General features: G+C 47.7%; 1 protein-coding gene and 1 long non-coding RNA gene across 4 annotated transcripts in view; both read left to right on the forward strand.

The window, feature by feature from the left end:
• Window positions 1-2168: 2168 nt before the first annotated feature.
• urb1 (URB1 ribosome biogenesis homolog) overlaps window positions 2169-19510 on the forward strand; it is a 65466-nt gene continuing 48124 nt past the window's right edge. For all 3 annotated transcript variants that reach the window (XM_036961473.1, XM_036961474.1, XM_036961475.1), the window contains exons 1-12: window positions 2169-2409; window positions 2623-2762; window positions 2905-3056; window positions 3170-3299; window positions 3628-3724; window positions 5650-5735; window positions 9156-9281; window positions 9999-10129; window positions 13221-13416; window positions 14651-14788; window positions 14932-15105; window positions 18554-18677. In XM_036961473.1, coding sequence (XP_036817368.1) covers window positions 2274-2409; window positions 2623-2762; window positions 2905-3056; window positions 3170-3299; window positions 3628-3724; window positions 5650-5735; window positions 9156-9281; window positions 9999-10129; window positions 13221-13416; window positions 14651-14788; window positions 14932-15105; window positions 18554-18677 — 1630 coding nt within the window. In that variant the 5' untranslated portion in view covers window positions 2169-2273. The remainder of the gene's footprint in view (window positions 2410-2622; window positions 2763-2904; window positions 3057-3169; window positions 3300-3627; window positions 3725-5649; window positions 5736-9155; window positions 9282-9998; window positions 10130-13220; window positions 13417-14650; window positions 14789-14931; window positions 15106-18553; window positions 18678-19510) is intronic.
• On the forward strand, window positions 15112-15744 carry LOC118944028. The gene is made up of 3 exons (XR_005039341.1): window positions 15112-15234; window positions 15270-15573; window positions 15609-15744. It is a non-coding gene; the product is annotated as an uncharacterized LOC118944028 (long non-coding RNA).

Here is a 19510-nt window from a genome sequence, read left to right on the forward strand (position 1 = left end):
CCGAATCTCTTGCCTAATTTTCCAGTTTTTATTAACAAGGAGGGACATGAAATGTGACAGTACATAGTGTGTAGAAATGCTGTGGGAATAGGATTTGATTCCAGACAAACAGGGGATTGCATATGTGTCGAGGGCAGTGTCCTTCACCACTCCACCAACCTCAGGGTAGTGGTCTTCACCACTCCACCAACCTCAGGGTAGTGGCCTTCACCACTCCACCAACCTCAGGGTAGTGGCCTTCACCACTTCTCCAACCTCAGGGTAGTGTCCTTCACCACTCCCCCAACCTCAGGGTAGTGATCCTTCACCACTCCCTCAACCTCAGGGTAGTGGCCTTCACCACTCCCCCAACCTCAGGCCAGTGGCCTTCACCAAATCAAATCAAAGTTTATTTGTCACGTGCCCCGAATACAACAGTGAAATGCTGACTTTCAGGCTCTAACCAATAGTGCAACCTCATACAGGGGTTTCATCTTTAATGAACATGTGTTTTTTTTTTTTTTTTTCTCAGGATCTGAAGGCAGCCACTTCCTGGAGGGGGACCTGAATGAAGCAGACTTCAACATGACAGTTAAAAAAAATACACGTTGTAAAACATGTAACACGACCTCAAGGCCAACTATGAGTTCATACCAGAGGACATGCTCAAAAAAGGGGCTGATCCTAGATCAGCACATCTACTATGAGATGCTTCATGACTATGGGCTTGACCCTGTAGTCACACAGCGTCTCTATAGCAGTGCTGATCTAGGATCAGTTGTGACTTTTAGATCATAATGAATAATATTACTATGAGATGCTTCATGACTATGGGCTTGTTGACCAGGTCTATGAGGAGCGGATGAAGGACGTGACTCTGAAGTTCATATGGGACATGGATCAACAGCCGAGTGATGGGATCCTCAGCTCCCTGGCTTTCTCCTTCTACTCGCCTTTCGGTTCCAACAGCCCTGTGATGGGATCCTCAGCTCCCTGGCTTCCTCCTCCTCGCCTTTCAGTTCCAACAGCCCTGTGATGGGAGCCTCAGCTCCCTGGCTTCCTCCTCCTCCTCGCCTTTCAGTTCCAACAGCCCAGTGATGGGAGCCTTTAGCTCCCTGGCTTCCTCCTCCTCCTCACCTTTCAGTTCCAACAGCCCTGTGATGGGAGCCTTTAGCTCCCTGGCTTCCTCCTCCTCCTCGCCTTTCAGTTCCAACAGCCCTGTGATGGGAGCCTCAGCTCCCTGGCTTCTTCCTCCTCGCCTTTCAGTTCCAACAGCCCTGTGATGGGAGCCTCAGCTCCATGGCTTCCTCCTCCTCCTCGCCTTTCAGTTCCAACAGCCCTGTGATGGGAGCCTCAGCTCCATGGCTTCCTCCTCCTCCTCGCCTTTCAGTTCCAACAGCCCTGTGATGGGAGCCTCAGCTCCATGGCTTCTTCCTCCTCCTCGCCTTTCAGTTCCAACAGCCCTGTGATGGGAGCCTCAGCTCCATGGCTTCTTCCTCCTCGCCTTTCAGTTCCAACAGCCCTGTGATGGGAGCCTTTAGCTCCCTGGCTTTCTCCTCCTACTCGCCTTTCAGTTCCAACAGCCGAGTGATGGGATCCTCAGCTCCCTGGCTTCCTCCTCCTCGCCTTTCAGTTCCAACAGCCCTGTGATGGGAGCCTCAGCTCCCTGGCTTCCTCCTCCTCCTCGCCTTTCAGTTCCAACAGCCCTGTGATGGGAGCCTCAGCTCCCTGGCTTCCTTCCAGACTTGGAAGGATGGCAATGCAAGACTACAGTGATGGACGGGGGGAGACTGCAGCTCTGGTGCCACAATCTACACAGTGGCTATCAGCCATGGACATGAATGTCAATTATCTGTTTAATGCACCAAAACTTGATATCCATTACAGATAGATACGATACTTTATTAATAATGATAAAGTGCTATCATGTTTTCTGTACGTTCTTTACAATGAGCTGAATGAGGTAGGAATGACAGGCTCAATTCCTGAACCATTATTCTGTTATTCTAATAATGATCCCTCCTTGAAGAGGAAATAAAAGAAACAAGACTGTCAGTCTAATTTCTTTTTTTGAATGAATGGTTTATATTTGAGGAATATTGTGCGTGAGCGTGAAGGGAGAATTCTCACTGATTGCGCAGCCCGGAAGCCCGGAACCAAAGTGACATGGAAATGGAGCTCCCCCGGACACATTGACAGAAGAACACATTTCTGTTTAGGTTCTCACATGTGTAGCCAGCAAGACCGGTGGCTAAAACTATTTGATCGCTTTTTCGGTTTACCTCTCAAACAAGATGGGGAAGAAACGGTCGAGTGAAGATGTGGATGAGTCCAAAACGCATGCGAAGAAAGGAAAAGTATCTGAGACAGCAGAGTTCAATGGGACTGTTTTTAAAGCCATGTTGAAGGAGCCGACCAAGGCAATGAAGGGTGAGTGGCCGTGTTGCTATTACCTACCGTTAGCTTACTAGCTACCTACAACGGCGCTATAACGTATTGTTCTCAACTTTTCAGTGATAGGATTTCACTCTTTGTTTACATTTTTTTGTTTGTTGCAGAGTGTATGTCAATTATCAAAGGTGCTAGTTGTATTGTCATTGAATATGTCATTACTGAACAACAATTGTTCTCTCTGCACTGCAGGCTTGGATACATTCATCACGACGGCAAAGAAGCTGCCATGTCCTGACCTGTATGACGTTGTTGAGGGTTACATCAAGATCTCCATGGAGTGTTCTGAGATCTTCAAACTGCTGGAGGGAGACAAGCAGACGGAGAGTGAAGTATGTAGAGTACAGCATTAGCTTCTGTCAGTCTCCTGTTCACTGGAAATCAGTATATATATATATATATATATATATATATATATATGTACACACCATGTACTAATCTGTTAAACATCACATTGTCCTTGTCTCTGTCCAGATGATGTTGATTTTCCAGAGTTTGGAGATGATTCTGCTGCGTACAGCCAGCGATCTCTCTCATTTCAGCATGGTGGGATTCACTATAGTAAAGAAGGCTGTTTCCAGCTATATGAAACTCATACAGACATCCCTACACTCAGAAAACCACAGGTACGTTGGAACATGAAGCAACTTTTGTTTGAACGAAATACAGATTTTTTTTTGTGTGTGAGTGTGCGCGCGTCTCTCATTCTAACATAGTGTTGTCGTCTCTTCTGGGCCAGGTTTGTCCGTCACTGCCTAAGTTTCCTGTCAGCCATGGTATCCCAGGGAGCAGACACAGCCAGGGAAGTCTTCAGCCACTTCCACTTCACTAAAGGCCTGTCTGCTTTGGCCAAGAGGAAGGATAAGATGGTAAGAGACCTGGTCAGTGTCTGTGTCCATCCTAAATGGCACCCTATTCCCTATATAGTGCACTACTTTTGACCAGAGTCCCATAGGGAATAGGGTGCCGTTTGGGACACTCGCTCTGTATGAGGGTTTATAGTTCTCTTTGGTGTCGTTGAAAACCCACGGTTGGTTTATAGTTCTCTTTAGTGTCAATATGTCATCCTCCTGACCGTTTGAGCTGATCAGGAAAAACTATGTCCCAAAAACTATGTGCCAACCAGGGCTTGGATTGAGGTTATAATGATGCATCTCTAATGACTGGTATTCTGTGATCTCATTCATCTCTCTCTAGGGTAGACCTGATGTCCGCATGGCTTACACCCAGTTTGCCCTCTCCTTCCTTGTCTCTGGTGACAACGTTACTATTGGACAACTACTGGAGATGAAAGGTCAGGATTATACTACATCTCAAAATGACAGAAAATAATAAATAAGAATAAAAATTAAATAAGCTTGAGAATATAGGCCTGTCTTCCCCTTGTTTGAAGGAGGGTCCTATCTCTACTGTAGGAATATAGGCCTGTCTTCCCCTTGTCTGAAGGAGGGTCCTATCTCTACTGTAGGAATATAGGCCTGTCTTCCCCTTGTCTGAAGGAGGGTCCTATCTCTACTGTAGGAATATAGGCCTGTCTTCCCCTTGTCTGAAGGAGGGTCCTATCTCTACTGTAGGAATATAGGCCTGTCTTCCCCTTGTTTGAAGGAGGGTCCTATCTCTACTGTAGGAATATAGGCCTGCCTTCCCCTTGTCTGAAGGAGGGTCCTATCTCTACTGTAGGAATATAGGCCTGTCTTCCCCTTGTCTGAAGGAGGGTCCTATCTCTACTGTAGGAATATAGGCCTGTCTTCCCCTTGTCTGAAGGAGGGTCCTATCTCTACTGTAGGAATATAGGCCTGTCTTCCCCTTGTCTGAAGGAGGGTCCTATCTCTACTGTAGGAATATAGGCCTGTCTTCCCCTTGTTTGAAGGAGGGTCCTATCTCTACTGTAGGAATATAGGCCTGTCTTCCCCTGGTCTGAAGGAGGGTCCTATCTGTACTGTAGGAATATAGGCCTGTCTTCCCCTTGTCTGAAGGAGGGTCCTATCTCTACTGTAGGAATATAGGCCTGCCTTCCCCTTGTCTGAAGGAGGGTCCTATCTCTACTGTAGGAATATAGGCCTGTCTCCCCCTTGTCTGAAGGAGGGTCCTATCTCTACTGTAGGAATATAGGCCTGTCTTCCCCTGGTCTGAAGGAGGGTCCTATCTGTACTGTAGGAATATAGGCCTGTCTTCCCCTTGTCTGAAGGAGGGTCCTATCTCTACTGTAGGAATATAGGCCTGTCTTCCCCTTGTTTGAAGGAGGGTCCTATCTCCACTGTAGGAATATAGGCCTGTCTTCCCCTTGTCTGAAGGAGGGTCCTATCTGTACTGTAGGAATATAGGCCTGTCTTCCCCTTGTCTGAAGGAGGGTCCTATCTCTACTGTAGGAATATAGGCCTGTCTTCCCCTGGTCTGAAGGAGGGTCCTATCTGTACTGTAGGAATATAGGCCTGTCTTCCCCTTGTCTGAAGGAGGGTCCTATCTCTACTGTAGGAATATAGGCCTGTCTTCCCCTTGTCTGAAGGAGGGTCCTATCTCCACTGTAGGAATATAGGCCTGTCTTCCCCTTGTCTGAAGGAGGGTCCTATCTGTACTGTAGGAATATAGGCCTGTCTTCCCCTTGTCTGAAGGAGGGTCCTATCTCTACTGTAGGAATATAGGCCTGTCTTCCCCTGGTCTGAAGGAGGGTCCTATCTGTACTGTAGGAATATAGGCCTGTCTTCCCCTTGTCTGAAGGAGGGTCCTATCTCTACTGTAGGAATATAGGCCTGCCTTCCCCTTGTCTGAAGGAGGGTCCTATCTCTACTGTAGGAATATAGGCCTGCCTCCCCCTTGTTTGAAGGAGGGTCCTATCTCCACTGTAGGAATATAGGCCTGCCTCCCCCTTGTTTGAAGGAGGGTCCTATCTCTACTGTAGGAATATAGGCCTGTCTTCCCCTGGTCTGAAGGAGGGTCCTATCTGTACTGTAGGAATATAGGCCTGTCTTCCCCTTGTCTGAAGGAGGGTCCTATCTCTACTGTAGGAATATAGGCCTGCCTTCCCCTTGTCTGAAGGAGGGTCCTATCTCCACTGTAGGAATATAGGCCTGTCTCCCCCTTGTTTGAAGGAGGGTCCTATCTCTACTGTAGGAATATAGGCCTGTCTTCCCCTTGTCTGAAGGAGGGTCCTATCTCCACTGTAGGAATATAGGCCTGCCTCTCCCTTGTTTGATGATGAAACATTTGATTGGTTGTCAGATTTCCTGCCAGACATTCTAAGCAGTGGACTGAAGGAGGATCGTATCTCCACTGTCAACCTGATTCTGTCTACTCTGCAGACTAAGGTGGGGCCTAATCTCGTTGTCTCGGTGACTTTTCAGGGTAATGAATGAAAATGGCTGTTTTGTCGGGACGATTAGGAGACATTTATAAGGTGGCTGTACATACTTATGACCAGTATTTATAGTGCATTATAACGCGTTATACCTGCAGACTTTAAGGGGTTATAACGTTTACGCTGGGGAGTCGGGAAACAAGTCCAGGGAGTTTATTTAATAAATAAATGAACATAGAACAAGACAAGAAACACAGGTAGTGTACAGACATGAACACTGGAACAGAAACAATAACGCCTGGGGAAAGAACCAAAGGGAGTGACATATATAGGGAAGGTAATCAGGCAGGAAGAACCAAAGGGATTGACATATATAGGGAAGGTAATCAGGCAGGAAGAACCAAAGGGAGTGACATATATAGGGAAGGTAATCAGGCAGGAAGAACCAAAGGGAGTGACATATATAGGGAAGGTAATCAGACAGGAAGAACCAGAGGGAGTGACAGATTTAGGGAAGGTAATCAGACAGGAAGAACCAAAGGGAGTGACAGATTTAGGGAAGGTAATCAGGCAGGAAGAACCAAAGGGAGTGACATATATAGGGAAGGTAATCAGACAGGAAGAACCAGAGGGAGTGACAGATTTAGGGAAGGTAATCAGGCAGGAAGAACCAAAGGGAGTGATAGATTTAAGGAAGGTAATCAGGCAGGAAGAACCAAAGGGAGTGACAGATTTAGGGAAGGTAATCAGACAGGAAGAACCAAAGGGAGTGACAGATTTAGGGAAGGTAATCAGGCAGGAAGAACCAGAGGGAGTGACAGATTTAGGGAAGGTAATCAGGCAGGAAGAACCAAAGGGAGAGTGACAGATTTTGGGAAGGTAATCAGGCAGGAAGAACCAAAGGGAGAGTGACAGATTTAGGGAAGGTAATCAGGCAGGAAGAACCAAAGGGAGAGTGACAGATTTAGGGAAGGTAATCAGGCAGGAAGAACCAAAGGGAGATTGACAGATTTAGGGAAGGTAATCAGGCAGGAAGAACCAAAGGGAGTGATAGATTTAGGGAAGGTAATTAGGCAGAAAGAACCAAAGGGAGTGACAGATTTAGGGAAGGTAATCAGGCAGGAAGAACCAAAGGGAGTGACATATATAGGGAAGGTAATCAGGCAGGAAGAACCAAAGGGAGTGACATATATAGGGAAGGTAATCAGACAGGAAGAACCAGAGGGAGTGACAGATTTAGGGAAGGTAATCAGGCAGGAAGAACCAAAGGGAGTGATAGATTTAAGGAAGGTAATCAGGCAGGAAGAACCAAAGGGAGTGACAGATTTAGGGAAGGTAATCAGACAGGAAGAACCAAAGGGAGTGACAGATTTAGGGAAGGTAATCAGGCAGGAAGAACCAGAGGGAGTGACAGATTTAGGGAAGGTAATCAGGCAGGAAGAACCAAAGGGAGAGTGACAGATTTTGGGAAGGTAATCAGGCAGGAAGAACCAAAGGGAGAGTGACAGATTTAGGGAAGGTAATCAGGCAGGAAGAACCAAAGGGAGAGTGACAGATTTAGGGAAGGTAATCAGGCAGGAAGAACCAAAGGGAGATTGACAGATTTTGGGAAGGTAATCAGGCAGGAAGAACCAAAGGGAGAGTGACAGATTTAGGGAAGGTAATCAGGCAGGAAGAACCAAAGGGAGTGATAGATTTAGGGAAGGTAATTAGGCAGAAAGAACCAAAGGGAGTGACAGATTTAGGGAAGGTAATCAGACAGGAAGAACCAAAGGGAGAGTGACAGATTTTGGGAAGGTAATCAGGCAGGAAGAACCAAAGGGAGAGTGACAGATTTAGGGAAGGTAATCAGGCAGGAAGAACCAAAGGGAGAGTGACAGATTTAGGGAAGGTAATCAGGCAGGAAGAACCAAAGGGAGAGTGACAGATTTAGGGAAGGTAATCAGGCAGGAAGAACCAAAGGGAGAGTGACAGATTTAGGGAAGGTAATCAGGCAGGAAGAACCAAAGGGAGATTGACAGATTTAGGGAAGGTAATCAGGCAGGAAGAACCAAAGGGAGTGATAGATTTAGGGAAGGTAATTAGGCAGAAAGAACCAAAGGGAGTGACAGATTTAGGGAAGGTAATCAGGCAGGAAGAACCAAAGGGAGTGACATATATAGGGAAGGTAATCAGGCAGGAAGAACCAAAGGGAGTGACATATATAGGGAAGGTAATCAGACAGGAAGAACCAGAGGGAGTGACAGATTTAGGGAAGGTAATCAGGCAGGAAGAACCAAAGGGAGTGATAGATTTAAGGAAGGTAATCAGGCAGGAAGAACCAAAGGGAGTGACAGATTTAGGGAAGGTAATCAGACAGGAAGAACCAAAGGGAGTGACAGATTTAGGGAAGGTAATCAGGCAGGAAGAACCAGAGGGAGTGACAGATTTAGGGAAGGTAATCAGGCAGGAAGAACCAAAGGGAGAGTGACAGATTTTGGGAAGGTAATCAGGCAGGAAGAACCAAAGGGAGAGTGACAGATTTAGGGAAGGTAATCAGGCAGGAAGAACCAAAGGGAGAGTGACAGATTTAGGGAAGGTAATCAGGCAGGAAGAACCAAAGGGAGATTGACAGATTTAGGGAAGGTAATCAGGCAGGAAGAACCAAAGGGAGTGATAGATTTAGGGAAGGTAATTAGGCAGAAAGAACCAAAGGGAGTGACAGATTTAGGGAAGGTAATCAGACAGGAAGAACCAAAGGGAGAGTGACAGATTTTGGGAAGGTAATCAGGCAGGAAGAACCAAAGGGAGAGTGACAGATTTAGGGAAGGTAATCAGGCAGGAAGAACCAAAGGGAGAGTGACAGATTTAGGGAAGGTAATCAGGCAGGAAGAACCAAAGGGAGATTGACAGATTTAGGGAAGGTAATCAGGCAGGAAGAACCAAAGGGAGTGATAGATTTAGGGAAGGTAATTAGGCAGAAAGAACCAAAGGGAGTGACAGATTTAGGGAAGGTAATCAGACAGGAAGAACCAAAGGGAGAGTGACAGATTTAGGGAAGGTAATCAGACAGGAAGAACCAAAGGGAGTGACAGATTTAGGGAAGGTAATCAGGCAGGAAGAACCAAAGGGAGAGTGACAGATTTAGGGAAGGTAATCAGGCAGGAAGAACCAAAGGGATTGACAGATTTAGGGAAGGTAATCAGGCAGGAAGAACCAAAGGGAGTGACAGATTTAGGGAAGGTAATCAGACAGGAAGAACCAAAGGGAGAGTGACAGATTTAGGGAAGGTAATCAGGCAGGAAGAACCAAAGGGAGTGACAGATTTAGGGAAGGTAATCAGGCAGGTTGTGGAGTTCCAGGTGAGGCTGATGGGGCGCTGGTGTGCGTCCTGGTGACCTGGAGCGCAGGAGAGGGAGGACACGTGACAGTGATGTTTCCTCTGCTGTAGGTGGTCCAGAGACAAGCCATCAGTAAAACCCAGAAGGTGCGTTTCTTCACCCCATCTCTCCTGGCCCAGATTGCATCTCTCTACAGGTGGAATGGCATTGTGGATGCAAGCACAGACGACGGCAAGGTAATGGATCTGTCCACTAGTTCTCTCTTTATCTCTCTCTCTCTTTATCTCTCTCTCTTTATCTCTCTTTCTCGCTCTCTTTCTCTCTCTCTCTTTATCTTTCTCTCTCTTTATCTTTCTCTCTATCTCTTTATCTCTCTCTCTCTTTATCTCTTATCTTTCTCTCTCTTTATCTCGCTCTCTTTCTCTCTCTCTTTCTCTATCTTTCTCTCTTTCTCTCTCTCTCTCTCTCTCTCTCTCTCTCTCTTTCTCTCTCTATCTCTCTCTTTATCTCTCTATTTCTCTATCTCTCTCATCTCTCTTATCTCTCTCTTTATCTCTCTCTCTTTCTCTCTCTCTTTTTATCTCTCTCTTTTTATCTATCTCTCTCTTTATCTCTCTCTCTCTCTCTCTTTATCGATGTCTCTCTCGGTTAGAGCTTTGGGCCAGTAACCGAAAGGTCACTTGTTTGAATCCCGGAGCCGACAAGATGAAACATTTGTTGCTGTGCCCTTGAGCAAGGCACTTAACCCTAATCGCTCCAGGGGCGCTGGACAACGGTGACCCTGGCCGTGACCCCACTCCCTGGGGGTCTATCAGGGGGCATTGGGATATGCATGAAACACATTTCCGTTACACACTTATTTAAGTGTGTAAAGAGAACAAATATTAGCGCCCCCTAAATTATTCTCACTCACAATCATCACCGAGTCTTGTTTTGAATGTCAATTTCTTCAGATGGCAGAGAACGCAGAGGAAGCAGGGAAGATGGTCGTGAGGAAACTGGTTCACAACTTCCTCCTGAATCTATGCTGTTCCCGGAAACATGGCATCAGTTTCTACGACCCCAGCTTTGGAACGGCCGGCAGGTCAGTCATGAATCTGATGCATTCCATCTCTCCTCTATCACTCTGTTCTCTGTTCTCTCTCTCCTCTATCTCTCTGTTCTCTCTCCCATCTCTCCTCTATCTCTCTGTTCTCTGTTCTCTCTCTCCTCGTTCTCTCTGTTCTCTGTTCTCTCTCCCATCTCTCCTCTATCTCTCTGTTCTCTCTCCCATCTCTCCTCTATCTCTCTGTTCTCTCTCCCATCTCTCCTCTATCTCTCTGTTCTCTCTCCCATCTCTCCTCTATCTCTCTGTTCTCTGTTCTCTCTCTCCTCGTTCTCTCTGTTCTCTGTTCTCTCTCCCATCTCTCCTCTATCTCTCTGTTCTCTCTCCCATCTCTCCTCTATCTCTCTGTTCTCTCTCCCATCTCTCCTCTATCTCTCTGTTCTCTCTCCCATCTCTCCTCTATCTCTCTGTTCTCTCTCCCATCTCTCCTCTATCTCTCTGTTCTCTCTCCCATCTCTCCTCTATCTCTCTGTTCTCTCTCCCATCTCTCCTCTATCTCTCTGTTCTCTCTCCCATCTCTCCTCTATCTCTCTGTTCTCTCTCCCATCTCTCCTCTATCTCTCTGTTCTCTCTCCCATCTCTCCTCTATCTCTCTGTTCTCTCTCCCATCTCTCCTCTATCTCTGTTCTCTCTCCCATCTCTCCTCTATCACTCTGTTCTCTCTCCCATCTCTCCTCTATCTCTCTGTTCTCTCTCCCATCTCTCCTCTATCACTCTGTTCTCTCTCCCATCTCCTCTATCTCTCTGTTCTCTCTCCCATCTCTCCTCTATCACTCTGTTCTCTCTCCCATCTCTCCTCTATCACTCTGTTCTCTCTCCCATCTCTCCTCTATCTCTCTGGTCTCTCTCCCATCTCTCCTCTATCTCTCTGTTCTCTGTTCTCTCTCCCATCTCTCCTCTATCTCTCTGTTCTCTGTTCTCTCTCCCATCTCTCCTATATCTCTCTGTTCTCTCTCCCATCTCTCCTCTATCTCTCTGTTCTCTCTCCCATCTCTCCTCTATCACTCTGTTCTCTGTTCTCTCTCCCATCTCTCCTCTATCTCTCTGTTCTCTGTTCTCTCTCCCATCTCTCCTCTATCTCTCTGTTCTCTCTCCCATCTCTCCTCTATCTCTCTGTTCTCTCTCCCATCTCTCCTCTATCTCTCTGTTCTCTGTTCTCTCTCCCATCTCTCCTCTATCACTCTGTTCTCTGTTCTCTCTCCCATCTCTCCTCTATCTCTCTGTTCTCTCTCCTCTTTATCTCCCCTCGCTCTCTCCTCTCTGTTCTCACTCTGTTCTCTATCACTCTGTTCTCTCTTCCATCTCTCCTCTATCTCTCTGTTCTCTCTCCCATCTCTCCTCTATCACTCTGTTCTCTGTTCTCTCTCCCATCTCTCCTCTATCTCTCTGTTCTCTGTTCTCTCTCCCATCTCTCCTCTATCACTCTGTTCTCTGTTCTCTCTCCCATCTCTCCTCTATCACTCTGTTCTCTGTTCTCTCTCCCATCTCTCCTCTATCACTCTGGTCTCTGTTCTCTCTCCCATCTCTCCTCTATCTCTCTGTTCTCTCTCCTCTTTATCTCCCCTCGCTCTCTCCTCTCTGTTCTCACTCTGTTCTCTATCACTCTGTTCTCTCTTCCATCTCTCCTCTATCTCTCTGTTCTCTCTCCCATCTCTCCTCTATCTCTCTGTTCTCTCTCCCATCTCTCCTCTATCACTCTGTTCTCTGTTCTCTCTCCCATCTCTCCTCTATCACTCTGTTCTCTGTTCTCTCTCCCATCTCTCCTCTATCACTCTGGTCTCTGTTCTCTCTCCCATCTCTCCTCTATCTCTCTGTTCTCTCTCCCATCTCTCCTCTATCTCTCTGTTCTCTGTTCTCTCTCCCATCTCTCCTCTATCACTCTGGTCTCTCTCCTCTTTATCTCCCCTCGCTCTCTCCTCTCTGTTCTCACTCTGTTCTCTATCACTCTGTTCTCTCTTCCATCTCTCCTCTATCTCTCTGTTCTCTCTCCCATCTCTCCTCTATCACTCTGTTCTCTCTCCTCTTTATCTCCCCTCGCTCTCCTCTCTCTGTTCTCTCTCTATCACTGTTCTCTCTTCCATCTCTCCTTCTCTCTGTTCTCTCTTCCATCTCTCCTTCTCTCTGTTCTCTCTCTATCACTCTGTTCTCTCTTCCATCTCTCCTTCTCTCTGTTATCTCTCTATCACTGTTCTCTCTCTATCACTCTGTTCTCTCTATCACTCTGTTCTCTCTATCACTCTGTTCTCTCTCTATCACTCTGTTCTCTCTTCCATCTCTCCTCTCTGTTCTCTCTTCCATCTCTCCTTCTCTCTGTTCTCTCTCTATCACTCTGTTCTCTCTTCCATCTCTCCTTCTCTCTGTTCTCTCTTCAATCTCTTTTTCTCTCTGTTCTCTCTCCTCTGTTCTCTCTCCTCTCTGTTCTCTCTCCTCTATCTCTCTCCCCTTACTCTCCTCTCTCTGTTCTCTCTCTATCTCTCTGTTCTCTCTTCCATCTCTTTTTCTCTCTGTTCTTTGTTCTCTCTCCTCTTTCTCTCCCCTCACTCTCCTCTCTCTCCCAACTCTCCTCTATCTCTCTCCTCTGTTCTCTCTTCTCTCTGTTCTCTCTCCTCTTTCTCTCCCCTCACTCTCCTCTCTCTCTCCCCTCACTCTCCTCTCTCTGTTCTCTCTCCTCTATCTCTCTCCCATCTCTCCTTCTCTCTGTTCTCTCTCCTCTATCTCTCTCCCATCTCTCCTTCTCTCTCCTCTCTGATCTCTCTCCTTTCCGTTCTCTCTTCTCTGTTCTCTCTCATCTATCTCTCTCCTCTATCTCTCTCCCATCTCTCCTTCTCTCTGTTCTCCTCTATCTCTCCCATCTCTCCTTCCCTCTCTCCTCTCTGATCTCTCTCCTTTCCGTTCTCTCTCCTCTCCGTTCTCTCTCATCTATCTCTCTCCTCTATCTCTCTCCCATCTCTCCTTCTCTCTGTTCTCTCTCCCCTCTCTCTTCCCTCTCTCCATCACCTCTTCCTGAAGTTTTAGTTGTGTGTCTGTACAGTAGACACAGACCTGAAGTTGTTGTCTGTCTTCTGTCCAGGGCTGGTAACATTGTGCTACTGCAGTTTGTGGTGGGGCTGAAGCAGGCTACAGAGGACGACCTGGTGTCTGATCTGATGGTCAATATACTAAGGGTCAGTCCTGACATCTTGCCCAGGTTCTTCAAGGAGACACAGTACTCCTTCATCCCTCGCCTCAAATCTGCCTGGACGGACAACATCACTCTGCTCAAGAAGGTTTTTATTAATAAAACTCTTTGTTTCCTTGTATTATTGGTTTTTCCTAGAGTTATTTTGTTTACGTTTACGAACTGACCTCGGGGACAGTTCTGTCTGTAACGTTGACACCGACAACAACAACATAGAGGATTGTAAGCTGTATTCTATTGTATGAATGTATAGAGATCAGACGTCACCGTGCGCAGGGGCGTGGCGAACAGAAATCAACAAAACAAAATGTGAATCTGACAACACCGTCACAATTTAAATTTTGTAAACCTTTAAACCTTTATTTAACGAGGCAAGTCAGTTAAGAACAAATTCTTATTTTCAATGACGGCCTAGGAACAGTGGGTTAACTGGTCTAGGAACAGTGGGTTAACTGGTCTAGGAACAGTGGGTTAACTGGTCTAGGAACAGTGGGTTAACTGGTCTAGGAACAGTGGGTTAACTGGTCTAGGAACAGTGGGTTAACTGGTCTAGGAACAGTGGGGTTAACTGGTCTAGGAACAGTGGGTTAACTGGTCTAGGAACAGTGGGTTAACTGGTCTAGGAACAGTGGGTTAACTGGTCTAGGAACGGTGGGTTAACTGGTCTAGGAACGGTGGGTTAACTGGTCTAGGAACAGTGGGTTAACTGGCCTAGGAACAGTGGGTTAACTGGCCTAGGAACAGTGGGTTAACTGGTCTAGGAACAGTGGGGTTAACTGGTCTAGGAGCAGTGGGGTTAACTGGTCTAGGAACAGTGGGGTTAACTGGTCTAGGAACAGTGGGTTAACTGGTCTAGGAACAGTGGGTTAACTGGTCTAGGAACAGTGGGGTTAACTGGTCTAGGAACAGTGGGGTTAACTGGTCTAGGAACAGTGGGGTTAACTGGTCTAGGAACAGTGGGGTTAAATGGTCTAGAAACAGTGGGTTAACTGGTCTAGGAACAGTGGGGTTAACTGGTCTAGGAACAGTGGGGTTAACTGGTCTAGGAACAGTGGGTTAACTGGTCTAGAAACAGTGGGGTTAAATGGTCTAGGAACAGTGGGTTAACTGGTCTAGGAACAGTGGGTTAACTGCCTGTTCAGGGGCAGAACGACAGATTTGTACCATGTCATCTAGGGGGTTTGAACTTGCAACCTTCCTGTTACTAGTCCAACGCTCTAACCACTAGGCTACCCTGCCGCCCCAAATTGGCTGTCCCTTGTCTGTCAATCACGGGCACTGTCATTTTGACCGCTGTCGACCACTCTATCCTGTCTTCTCAGATCTACGAGTCTCAGCCAGAGGTGTCCAAGGCCTTCCAGACCAGAGAGGTTGTTCCTCTGCCCCGCCTCCTGTCCATGGTGCTGGTGACATCACTTCCTCCCGTCTGTAACAAGGCCTTCTTCACGCAGGGCATCAACGTGAGTTTACACCGTTGTTCCTGAATAATGGCTATTTAAAAATGGCTATTTAAGACTTGTCACTTTTGGTGATGAAAAATGTTGCCCAACGTTTCCCAGTGCTGGGCTGTTTACCCATCTTTCCTCTCGTGTGCCTGTCCCAGTTTGCCAACGTGGTGGTGCAGCACACGACCCTGTCCCTCATGTCGTTCCTTCTGAAGAGAGCTCAGAGGAACATGGAGTTGTGTCTGGACCGCTCTGTGTGGCTCGCCTCTGATCTCTACACACCAGCCACCATGCAGGACTTCACACAGCAGTACAGGGAGGCACTCGGCAAGGTAACACACAGGACCTCACACAGCAGTACAGGGAGGCACTCGGCAAGGTAACACACAGGACCTCACACAGCAGTACAGGGAGGCACTCGGCAAGGTAACACACAGGACCTCACACAGCAGTACAGGGAGGTAACACACAGCAGTACAGGGAGGCACTCGGCAAGGTAACACACAGGACCTCACACAGCAGTACAGGGAGGCACTCGGCAAGGTAACACACAGGACCTCACACAGCAGTACAGGGAGGTAACACACAGCAGTACAGGGAGGCACTCGGCAAGGTAACACACAGGACCTCACACAGCAGTACAGGGAGGTAACACACAGCAGTACAGGGAGGCACTCGGCAAGGTAACACACAGGACCTCACACAGCAGTACAGGGAGGTAACACACAGGACCTCACACAGCAGTACAGGGAGGCACTCGGCAAGGTAACACACAGGACCTCACACAGCAGTACAGGGAGGTAACACACAGGACTTCACACAGCAGTACAGGGAGGTAACACACAGCAGTACAGGGAGGTAACACACAGGACTTCACACAGCAGTACAGGGAGGCACTCGGCAAGGTAACACACAGGACCTCACACAGCAGTACAGGGAGGTAACACACAGCAGTACAGTGAGGTAACACACAGCAGTACAGTGAGGTAACACACAGCAGTACAGGGAGGTAACACACAGCAGTACAGGGAGGTAACACACAGCAGTACAGGGAGGTAACACACAGCAGTACAGGGAGGTAACACACAGCAGTACAGGGAGGTAACACACAGCAGTACAGGGAGGTAACACACAGCAGTACAGTGAGGTAACACACAGCAGTACAGGGAGGTAACACACAGCAGTACAGTGAGGTAACACACAGCAGTACAGGGAGGTAACACACAGCAGTACAGGGAGGTAACACACAGCAGTACAGGGAGGTAACACACAGCAGTACAGGGAGGTAACACACATCAGTACAGGGAGGTAACACACAGCAGTACAGGGAGGTAACACACAGCAGTACAGGGAGGTAACACACAGCAGGACAGGGAGGTAACACACAGCAGTAGGACTGTGGACCTACTGTAGGACTTTGGACCTACTGTAGTACTGTGGACCTACTGTAGTACTGTGGACCTACTGTAGTACTGTAGGACTGTGGACCTACTGTAGTACTGTGGACCTACTGTAGGACTGTGGACCTACTGTAGGACTGTGGACCCACTGTAGGACTGTGTACCTACTGTAGCACTGTGGACCCACTGTAGGACTGTGTACCTACTGTAGGACTGTGGACCCACTGTAGGACTGTGGACCCACTGTAGGACTGTGGACCCACTGTAGGACTGTGGACCTACTGTAGGACTGTGGACCTACTGTAGGACTATATGCCTACTGTAGTACTGTGGGCCTACTGTAGTACTGTATGCCTACTGTAGTACTGTGGACCTACTGTAGTACTGTGGACCTACTGTGTACTGTATGCCTACTGTAGTACTGTGGACCTACTGTAGTACTGTGGACCTACTGTAGGACTGTGGACCTACTGTAGGACTGTGGACCCACTGTAGGACTGTGGACCCACTGTAGGACTGTGTACCTACTGTAGGACTGTGGACCTACTGTAGGACTGTGGACCTACTGTAGGACTATATGCCTACTGTAGTACTGTGGGCCTACTGTAGTACTGTATGCCTACTGTAGTACTGTGGACCTACTGTAGTACTGTGGACCTACTGTGTACTGTATGCCTACTGTAGTACTGTGGACCGACTGTAGTACTGTGGGCCTACTGTAGTACTGTGTGCCTACTGTAGTACTGTGGACCTACTGTAGTACTGTGGACCTACCTTAGGACTGTGTACCTGCCGTAGGACTGTGGACTTACTGTGGACTTACTGTAGTACTGTGGACCTACTGTAGTACTGTGGACTTACTGTAGTACTGTATGCCTACTCTAGTACTGTGGACCTACTGTAGTACTGTGGACATACTGTAGTACTGTAAGCCTACTGTAGTACTGTGGACCTACTGTAGTACTGTGGACCTACTGTGGACCTACTGTAGTACTGTGGACCTACTGTAGTACTGTGGGCTGACTGTAGTACTGTGGACCTACTGTAGTACTGTATGCCTACTGTAGTACTGTGGACCTACTGTAGTACTGTGGACTTACTGTAGTACTGTATGCCTACTCTAGTACTGTGGACCTACTGTAGTACTGTATGCATAATGTAGTACTGTGGACCTACTGTAGTACTGTGGACCTACTGTAGTACTGTATGCCTACTGTAGTACTGTGGACCTACTGTAGTACTGCATGCCTACTGTAGTACTGTGGACCTACTGTGGACCTACTGTAGGACTGTGGACCTACTGTGGACCTACTGTAGTATTGTGGACCTACTGTAGGACTGTGGACCTACTGTAGGACTGTGGACCTACTGTAGGACTGTGGACCTACTGTAGGACTGTGGACCTACTGTAGGACTGTGGACCTACTGTAGTACTGTATGCCTACTGTAGTACTGTATGCCTACTGTAGTACTGTATGCCTACTGTAGTACTGTATGCCTACTGTAGTACTGTGGACCTACTGTAGTACTGTGGACCCACTGTAGGACTGTGGACCCACTGTAGGACTGTGGACCCACTGTAGGACTGTGGACCCACTGTAGGACTGTGGACCTACTGTAGGACTGTGGACCTACTGTAGGACTGTGGACCTACTGTAGGACTGTGGACCTACTGGGGTAGACAACATACAGTCGACCTCCTAGCTACTAAACTAAATGCAGTGTTGCCCATGTAGATCCGATGATGACCAGCTTTTATCTGACTGAATGACCACTCTGACTGAATGACCACTCTGACTGAATGACCACTCTGCATCAGCAAACAGGTTTGCTCACTCTGACTGAATGACCACTCTGACTGAATGACCACTCTGACTGGATGACCACTCTGACTGGATGACCACTCTGACTGGATGACCACTCTGACTGGATGACCACTCTGACTGGATGACCACTCTGACTGGATGACCACTCTGACTGGATGACCACTCTGACTGGATGACCACTCTGACTGGATGACCACTCTGACTGGATGACCACTCTGACTGGATGACCACTCTGACTGGATGACCACTCTGACTGGGTGACCACTCTGACTGGATGACCACTCTGACTGGATGACCACTCTGACTGGGTGACCACTCTGACTGAATGACCACTCTGACTGGAAGACCACTCTGACTGGATGACCACTCTGACTGGGTGACCACTCTGACTGGATGACCACTCTGACTGGAAGACCACTCTGACTGAATGACCACTCTGACTGAATGACCACTCTGACTGAATGACCACTCTGACTGCTACACAACGTGAATAGATTGGAGGAGGTCAACTGAACTCGGTATGGGGGGGGGGGGCGTCCATGTTCTCTCTGTAGGTTCTACCGGACATGACGAGCATCGTGTCCAAATGGCAGTCACTGACCAAGAAGGAGAAAGGAGGGAATGAAGGGAAGAAGGAAGGAGATGTCAAAGAGGACGCGACTAAAGTTGAACAGCCCGGTAGATGTCTTATATATTTACAGTCAGTGGAATGTTCTCTTGTTTAAATTATAATTATAACTCTCTCTTCATACATCGTTGAAATAGTCTTTAACCAATATGGTATTTTTCCTCATTTCTATATTTTCCCGACTATAACTCTCTTTAGTTGAACAAGGGGTGACTAACCGACTCTCTCCTGTCTCTCTCTTCCCGTGCGTCTGTCTGTCTCTCTTTTGTTTCTCCCATCTATCTATCTGTCTGTGTTTCCCATCTGCCTGTCTCTCCCATCTTTCTGTCTCCTATCTGTCTGTCTCTCCTGTCTCTCTCTTCCTGTGCGTCTGTCTGTCTCCCTCCCATCTGTCTCTCCTGTCTCTCTCTTCCCGTGCGTCTGTCTGTCTCTCTTCTGTCTCTCCCATCTATCTGTCTGTGTTTCCCATCTGTCTGTCTCTCCCATCTATCTGTCTCCTATCTGTCTGTCTCTCCTGTCTCTCTCTCTTCCTGTGCGTCTGTCTGTCTCCCCCCCATCTGTCTCTCCTGTCTCTCTCTTCCCATGCGTCTGTCTCTCCTGTCTCTCCCATCTATCTGTCTGTTTCCCATCTGTCTGTCTCTCCTGTCTGTCTCTTCCCGTGCGTCTGTCTGTCTCTCTTCTGTCTCTCCCATCTATCTGTCTGTGTTTCCCATCTGCCTGTCTCTCCCATCTTTCTGCCTCCTATCTGTCTGTCTCTCCTGTCTCTCTCTCTTCCTGTGCGTCTGTCTGTCTCCCCCCCCATCTGTCTCTCCTGTCTCTCTCTTCCCATGCGTCTGTCTCTCCTGTCTCTCCCATCTATCTGTCTGTTTCCCATCTGTCTGTT

The sequence above is a fragment of the Oncorhynchus mykiss genome, chromosome 24, assembly GCF_013265735.2.
Source record: "Oncorhynchus mykiss isolate Arlee chromosome 24, USDA_OmykA_1.1, whole genome shotgun sequence".
In the NCBI taxonomy this organism is placed as follows: Eukaryota; Metazoa; Chordata; class Actinopteri; order Salmoniformes; family Salmonidae; genus Oncorhynchus; species Oncorhynchus mykiss.